Consider the following 8,121-nt stretch of genomic DNA (forward strand, 5'->3'; position numbering starts at 1 on the left):
GTGGCTACAAAGTCTTACCCCTCCTCACGACGAATGTCTAAACTAGTTTTTCTTTTCTTTTCTTTGGATATGCTAATGTTTACTTCCATTGTTTATCACTATCATATGCTCCTGGCTTTATTTTAGAAATGGTAATTATCTTTAGCATACTGTTTTGGTTTCTTTTTGCTAATAACAAAAAGGGGGAACAATTAGGGGTGTGCAACCGGACCGGGTCAACCCGGTTCCCGGATCGACCCACCCGGAAAACAGAGTCGGTAACCGGTTCCGGTTGAAACCGGTCCGGGAACCGGGTCCCAAAATTAAGACCCTGTTTGAACTGGTCCGGGAACCGATTCCGAGGGATTACCCACCCGGGAACCGGATCGACCGGACCGGTTTGGGAACCGGTTTGAAAACCGGTTTTTAAGGCAGCCCAAAAGTTCACCAAAACCCTAATTTCAGTGATTTGTTTCTATCTTTACCGCTCTCAACACCTGCAAACTTCCCTGACCTCGAGCTCGCGACCTCCGCCGATCCTGGTTCCATCCGAGCGCTGACGCTGCTTCCGCTCGCCCACCGTCGCCTTCCTCCCGCGACACCTGCAACCCGTGAGATCCCGACGTCACCACTCCGCCTCTCTCTGCTCTACCGTTGTTCCGCAGGTCTCGCCTGTGACGCTCACCGAGCCGCTCCGTGTCTGTGACCGCCCAGCGCCCGTGCTCTGTCCCTGCAGCTAGATCCGACCACCGTGACCTCCGACCAATGACCCGACGCTGCAAACGCTGGTGATCTGTCCCACCGCGCCCCTGCAGCTGCCACCGCCTCGCCTTGGCTGCTCGCCAGCCTTGCTCCGAGCTCCCCTCCTGAGCTCCGCCGCCAGATCCAGCTCCTCGTCACGCTGCTTCCTCATCTGCGTTCATCTTCTTCCTCGTCTCGCCATCTGCTTCTTTGTTAACGACATCTGCTTCTTTGTTAATTTATGTGCTGAACAAAGATATTCTTTAATTTTGAGCCTTCCACAATTAGATTATTCCTGTTTTGCACTTCAAATTAACTGGAACAGATACTGAAGAATTAAGTTCTCTGTTTCTGTCTTATTATGGAGCTTAAATCAGAAAGTTGCTGCTCAATGTTAATGGCCAAAAGGAAAAACCTGATTGAAACGTTAGTGTAGCTATGATTTTTTAGTAATGTTTATATGTTCAATATGACATACTTTGTTGGTATTTGCTGCAAAGTGAAACAATAGTCTTCACTACGAAATTTATGAAATCGATGTTGAAGCAGGTGGGCATTATATCCTCCGGGAAAAGTGCCTTTGGGTGTTACAGTACATGTGAATGAAGACGATGGTGATGTCAGTGTTCAGAATCCATCATCATTGCAGGTAATTAGTACTGAACCTGATAGTTTTAATCTTCTTTATGTTCTTCTATAAGCACTTTGATGTGTTTTCTTTACTCACATCATCTCTGTCTGTGTAGTGGTGGCTGGATTTTTATCCACTTCTTGCCGATGAAGATAAACCAATAGAATGTACCCAACTTCCTGGAGAGACGATATTTGTTCCTAGTGGCTGGTGGCATTGCGTCCTAAATTTGGAGACAACAGTTGCAGTAACACAAAATTTTGTCAATTCAAAGAATTTTGAGTTTGTATGCTTGGATATGGCTCCTGGTTATCGTCATAAAGGAGTGTCACGAGCTGGGTTGCTAGCTGTGGATGGAGGCATGTCTGGCAAAATTGAAATGGCTGATCTTCATCAATTTGATACTAGTGACTCGAATTCAACCAGAAAAGAGAAGAGGTTAAGAACCCAACATGAAGACCAGTTGACCAATGGCGGAACTGCAAATGGTGCATCTAAACGTTATGATATGTGGAAGCAAGAGTTCTCCTATGATATAGATTTCTTGGCTATGTTTTTGGATAAAGGAAGAGACCACTACACGTCTCCTTGGAGTTCAGGGAACTGCATAGGACAACGGGAAATGAGAGAATGGTTATTCAAGCTTTGGGTTGGCAAACCGGAGATGAGAGAACTATTATGGAAGGTTAGTCTTTTGAGATTAAACTCATCTATCTTTGACAGTTTCAAAGACTAGTGTCTTCTTTCTTTCTTCTTTCTTTCATGGCGAGGAGACCCTCTTAGGTAGGTATACCTCAGCCACCACTAACCTCTTGAACCAGGCAGGAGAGGGAGCCAAAAGCCAAGCCCAGGTAGATGGTCCAAATGAAGAATTGTTTGCGCTGGGTAGCGTGGGAAATTAAATATGTGGATGCACTTGATCCTTAACCACTTGGCCAATGTTATATATAGGAAAATTCGTCAAAAAAGTGAACTCTTGTTGTCATAATAACAGAAGAAGTAGAACAATCTTAAGAAATGCACATTAGTCATGAGATTCTTCAAGTTCTGACTTGCTAGTGTTTTTCTTTGTTTTCTCGTGCTCTGGATGCTGGCGGTGTCATCATGTTGTGTTGCCTGTTCTTTCTTTGTCTCATGTGTTCTAATTCATTTTTAACATCATTTTAGGGGCATGTCTTGCACTGAATACAGAGAAGTGGTTGAAATGCTTAGCAGAAATTTGTTCTTTTTACAAATTGCCTTATCCAATGGACATTGAGAGGCTTCCTGTTGGCACAGGTAGCAATCCGGTAATCCAAGTTGGAGCACAAGTCTCATGAACTATTTCAGAAATTTGGTGTATATAAATTTATGTTTCATATGGTAAACAAGCATTTTAACTGTTTGCTACAACGGTGGATTGTACAGCAATTTTTATGCAAAACAGGTTCCAATATAAACAGGGTCAACCCTGTTCCCGGACCGGAAAAACAGGGTGGGCCGGGAACAGGGTCCAATAAAAACAGGGTAGGGAACAGGGTCCAAAAAAGGAGAACCGGTTATAACAGGGTAGGGAACAGGGTCCAGGTCTAGACCCTACCCACCCTGGACCCGCTCACCCCTAGGAATAATGAATATGAGATGTGATTATGTTGATAATGTGGATGCGTTGATAATAAGAATGTGATGATAACCCACTTCTGTTATTTGATGTTCAATGAGTATGACTATCTGAACTAATCGAGGGGAGGGACTTTGTGGTTTCTGGTTTATCATTTGTTTCAAATAGATTTCAAGATTGATTGACTTTATCTGTCATATTTTATGTATCAACATAAAAAATTTCTTAATTATGAGTGTTTGTTCTGTTGTTCATGTTACCTTTAACTTCTACTAAAAGTCTCAAGCCATTCCTTGAAAAAAAAAATCCATAATTGGAGACATTGAAAACTACTTGTATGCAAATTGTTGAGAATATCTCAACTTGATGAATAGTTCTATACATTTATTTGCAATATATACTCCAATTTATTTATTACCACATTTACAAGGTGATTTTGTCATCACAAAAAAAGGTTGTTGGGAAAATATTCCGACGGAGTTTTGATTATTCCAAAACTATTATTGGTATTAATATCTTCATGATAAGTGCAAATGTCCATGGTAAATTTAAGAAAGACTATTGTGATATCAATGGTCTCTATGAGTTCAATGAAGACAGATTACAATGGTAAAGATCTTGACAATAGGAGAACAAGTCTGGCATAACAGAACGTGCATAAGGACTGGGAGGTAACATGGTCGATTAGTCATCAACATAGCATTCTATGATTACAATCTTGACAATAAGATAACAAGTCTAGCATGACAAAATGTGCACAAGGAATTGGAGGTATCATGGTCTATTAGTTATCAACATAGCATCCTTGGAAATTGACATACTAAGGAAGATCATTAGATGATTGATCGCAAGTCACTCCATACAGTTTAACTACGGACAACATCTGTGACATCCTAATTTTCAAGTTCTGTTTTCAATTGAATAAGTTAGGCTTTTCATCAACGCGCCTATAGGTCTTTTCTCTGAGTTGGCCACTCACAAAATAAATAGTCTATCAAATGAAACCGTTAAGGAATCTAAATGCAATAGACTTGAAAATTCGACTAGAAATCGATTGCTCCACGGTGCTAATCTACAAGGATCATTACGGCACCGTCAAAATTGACCAGAGACCGGAGATAGGTCGGTTTGACAGAGGCATGAGATTAGTGTGTGGGTGATTCCACCTAATTAGAAAATTCTCGTCGAACGACACTAGACCAATTTTTCTGTCATTTCTATACCTTGTGCCCGTATTTGAAATCTCGAGTTTTCACGACAACCGAGAGTCGCCAATGAGTCGAAGATGTACAATGTGGCTCGAAAACAATTGACCATGAGTCAATTACACTAAAAATTCCTAAAAACTACCAAATAGGTTAGGTCACGCTAAAATCATGTCAAATTGAAATTAACCACGAATTTGAACTCGATTTCAGAAATTGAAAGTTCTGTCATGTCACAATTCATTTTAGGAATACCAACTCATCCTCTGAAGATTTTTCAGCAAATCTGGATTTTTGGCAAAAATTCAAAGTAGGGCCATTTTGAATTGGAAAATTCAATGGACCATTTTTTGTTGCATTTTTTGGATTCAAGTTGGACAAATTGGTGAGGAAAATTCATGAGATGGACGATGGCACCTTGGCTGAATTTATGGACACCAAATTGAGCTCAATTATAGAAGTTTTGAAGGGGAATTGAATCAATCTGAGGAGAATTGGTCCAAAATTCGTAGACCAAGGAGGAGACAACATTTTGGACCACTTGGAGGCTTGTTGAGGAAGCTTTGAGGGCTGTAATTTGGCTGAGGAAGATAGCCATGCATGCTAGGGCCAATAGCTCAAGTGTTTAGATATTTTGTGGCCCCCTCCAAGCAGCAGCAGCCATCTTCTTTTCCCTTGCTCTACCTTTCTCCATTTTAGTGAGTGGTTGAGAGCTTGAAATTCCAGAGAAACTGAGCCAAGAATCCCCCTTGCCCGTCGACCACTACTTGGAGTCACCGGAGCTACCCGCTCACACCCACAAGCCCATTGCACTGCCTACAAGCCCACCTACTCGTCCCACTCGCCCATGCCTCTTATTGCGTCCCATGCATGCCCTAGACGCCGTCGAAGTCCAGTCGAAACCTCGCCGTCACCGTCCAGCCGCCGTCTACCACCATCCGCCACCGTCGAGCACCGCCTAACTTTACTACAGCCACTGCCGCCCGTCCCTCTCTGTTTCAGCCTCAACCAACCGCTTGTTCCAGCTCTTTCGACCCAAGGACAGAGCCGAAAGTCAACAAGGGCCATGTGTCTTCGAGGCCCGTTTTAGGTCTCTTCCAGACCTTGGTTGGTATCGCCGTGGGCTTGGTTGTCACCCGCCTTCACGTCACCGTCGCCGTGAACTCATCGGATCACTAAACCAGTGAGTTTACTTGCTAAACTTTGCTTAGGGATTTAATGATGCTTAAGGGGTGATTAGTTTAGGCTAACTATGGATTATGCGGTTAGTTAGTATGGATAGTGATTTAATTATTCAATTGTGCATGTTAAGTGGTTAGCTTAGACTAATTAGGGACTAAATAGATTGTACTATTTATCTAGAAAGGTTCGAAAATTTTCTAAGCCCATTTAGGTGGTTAGATTAGCATTCCCGACCTAAGTTTGCATTTATTTGATTTATTGGTATTTATTTAATTATTTAATATTTTCCGAAAATTAGACTAGGATAACTGGTGACTAGAATTTCGTGATGATTATAATGGTGTGCTTAATTTCTGTAATTGAGTGTTAAATTGTGCAAATTGAGTGGCGATTGGAATTTTGGTTATTTATTCCTAAATTATGAAATTTTGGTAATTATTTAAAAATTAACGGGTGTCGGGTTTTGACACCGAAAATAGTTTTAAAGACTATATCAAATAGTGGGATTTTAAAGGGGAGGATATCAGTTTTTCTTGTTCAAATCGACCGTGTACCCACACACGATTATTTTTATCGTGTGTTTTTAATACAAAAAAATGGGCCAAGTACATTATTTTAATTGAGACATTTGAGTGCAAAGCACAATGTGCTTGGCCGAGATTGAATGATCGTGTGTTAGTTAAGAGAACTCGTCCCCGAAATGAATTAGGTGGACGTTGCCTCTATTCGGGATGCCCTATCAACGGATGTTGGTCGCAGTGGAAGCTGGGTCGATGCTCATTTATGGAATGTGGTTGACGTAGTGACGTTGCCGTGCTCAATGGGACAAAATGATGCTTGGTTACGCCAGAAGACCGCCGAACGTCAAGTAGGCCGTGCCCGTGTGTGGCCGTGATTAACAATTGGAACACATGTTGAGTGAAATTGATGAGCTAGATTATGGGAAGAAATTATGCGGCACGGAATGAGACATATCATAATGATTTGCCCTATAATCGAGACCCCTATGGCTATTTGAGAGATGAATTATGGCGTTCCAATGGCTGAGTATGAATACTGTTTATGTCTATGATATGAACTGTAATGACATGTAGAAATGATCTGAGACAAATTAAGTCTTTGTGGTTGTGTGATTAGGATGCCCCTAGGCGTATTTCCTTCCTAGTCAAAGTTTAGGGAGTAAACTTGCTAAGACATTATCTCACCCCATCGTAAGCTTAATCTTTTCAAGTCCTTAAATGGCAGTTCCTCCAGAACGTTTTGGATAGCCGCGGGCTATTACTGAGTGGGGATAGACGTTTGGATCCCTGGTAGTCATTAGGTCTATGAGTTGATCATGACCACTGTCTGGGTCAATGAGGACCTACCTAAGAGGATACCTCATCGATTCAGAGCGTGGTTCTGCCATGGACTCAATGGATACAGAGTGGATCCCCTCCAAAATTTTGAGATCCTCGCTATGGTTGTCGATGCTATTTTTAACGAGGGTGCAGCTAATGGAGCTGTAGAGGACCCGGTGCCCCCAAAACCTGTGGAGTCCGAAGGATCGATGAATATGTCAGACTAATAGGTCGTAGGACAGTTCCTTTTTGAAAATCAATCTTTTGTAGATCTTTGTATATAAACTCAACTCATTTATAAAAGTGTTTGATTTGATGTGATTGTCTTGATTTGATGTGATTGTCCTACTTTCTTATCCCATGTTGTTTGTTGTCAGGGGTTTTTAATTCGCTTCTGCATGTGCAATAAAATGAATGGGTCAGCGATGCGTCTTGGGATATCACAAATTTTATTAACCACCGTGGGATGTGCGCACGCTCGAGGATCGAAGCGTGACAACATCAACAGACTGATAATAATGAGCACTTGCAACTGTCAATTGATAAGAAGTAATGGATCATGCAATTATCAAGTAATACTTGTGAATGTGTTCCTCTAAAGATAGCCGTTAGACATAAGGAATATAGCAGTTGACAAGTTGAGAAACCACGGCCGAAGAAAAAGGAATGACATAGAGAACAATTTATAATTCTAGTCATGCAATCAGAGGAACAAGGAATGCGACAAAGTCAACAGACTCCATTTTATAAAACCTTGTAATCGCTACTAGAGCATATTGTATAGGCAATATAGACCTTAGCAACTATTCCAATCAACCCTTAACAGCTCCAACTCCTCGAAAGAGTGTCCAACGGTTGGATTACATCTATATAAAGAGTATTAGAGAAGCTAAAAAGTGTTGGATAGAGATGAAGAACATTAGCATTGTTCATTGTCACCTCTCTCTAGTGGTCAAATTGAATTTTTTTCTGTATGGAATTCTTTGTCATGCTTTTGCTACCTTGTAATCATGATAAGATCAAGTGTATAAGAGCAATAGTTGTACATGAGTCCTAATAGTATGATTTATCATCTAATAGGATCAATACATGCTTATTGAAACTTGTCTTGAAGATTACTAGTGAAATCCAACTTATGTTGAGACTATTACCAACAAAGTCGGCATGGACTTGGAGATAAAACTGAACCACTATAAATTGATGTATATGTTAGGGGCTAACAATACAACCTATAAGGGGTGAATGGGTTGTTTTAGAAAACTTGACAATCTTTTGCAAAAGATAGTTAATGCTAAGTAAAGATCAAGCCAATGTGATGTTTCAAAATTGGTGATCATAATATATGCTTGTGGAAGTAAAAAGAGTAAAACAATAGCATACAACAATGTATAGTGATTCAACTTTATCCCTAAGCTTATGTCCACTCTTTGGACTAGCAGTCAC

At 41.0% G+C, this 8,121-nt stretch overlaps 1 protein-coding gene across 4 annotated transcripts; it reads left to right on the plus strand.

The window, feature by feature from the left end:
- The first annotated feature begins 453 nt into the window (after window positions 1-453).
- Window positions 454-2,956, plus strand: LOC104414170 (F-box protein At1g78280-like). 4 transcript variants are annotated; one of them, XM_039298951.1, is made up of 3 exons: window positions 454-1,369; window positions 1,467-2,037; window positions 2,519-2,956. In XM_039298951.1, exons 2-3 carry the CDS (start codon window positions 1,650-1,652, stop codon window positions 2,668-2,670), a joined length of 540 nt encoding a protein of 179 aa, XP_039154885.1. In that variant the 5' UTR covers window positions 454-1,369; window positions 1,467-1,649; the 3' UTR covers window positions 2,671-2,956. The 4 variants fall into 4 exon arrangements, with proteins under 4 accessions (XP_039154885.1, XP_010023503.2, XP_039154886.1 ...); XM_010025201.3 differs by having other exon boundaries at window positions 1,467-2,036; window positions 2,630-2,956; XM_039298952.1 differs by having other exon boundaries at window positions 1,504-2,037.
- Window positions 2,957-8,121: the final 5,165 nt, after the last annotated feature.

The sequence above is a fragment of the Eucalyptus grandis genome, chromosome 8 (assembly GCF_016545825.1).
Source record: "Eucalyptus grandis isolate ANBG69807.140 chromosome 8, ASM1654582v1, whole genome shotgun sequence".
Classification (NCBI taxonomy): Eukaryota; Viridiplantae; Streptophyta; class Magnoliopsida; order Myrtales; family Myrtaceae; genus Eucalyptus; species Eucalyptus grandis.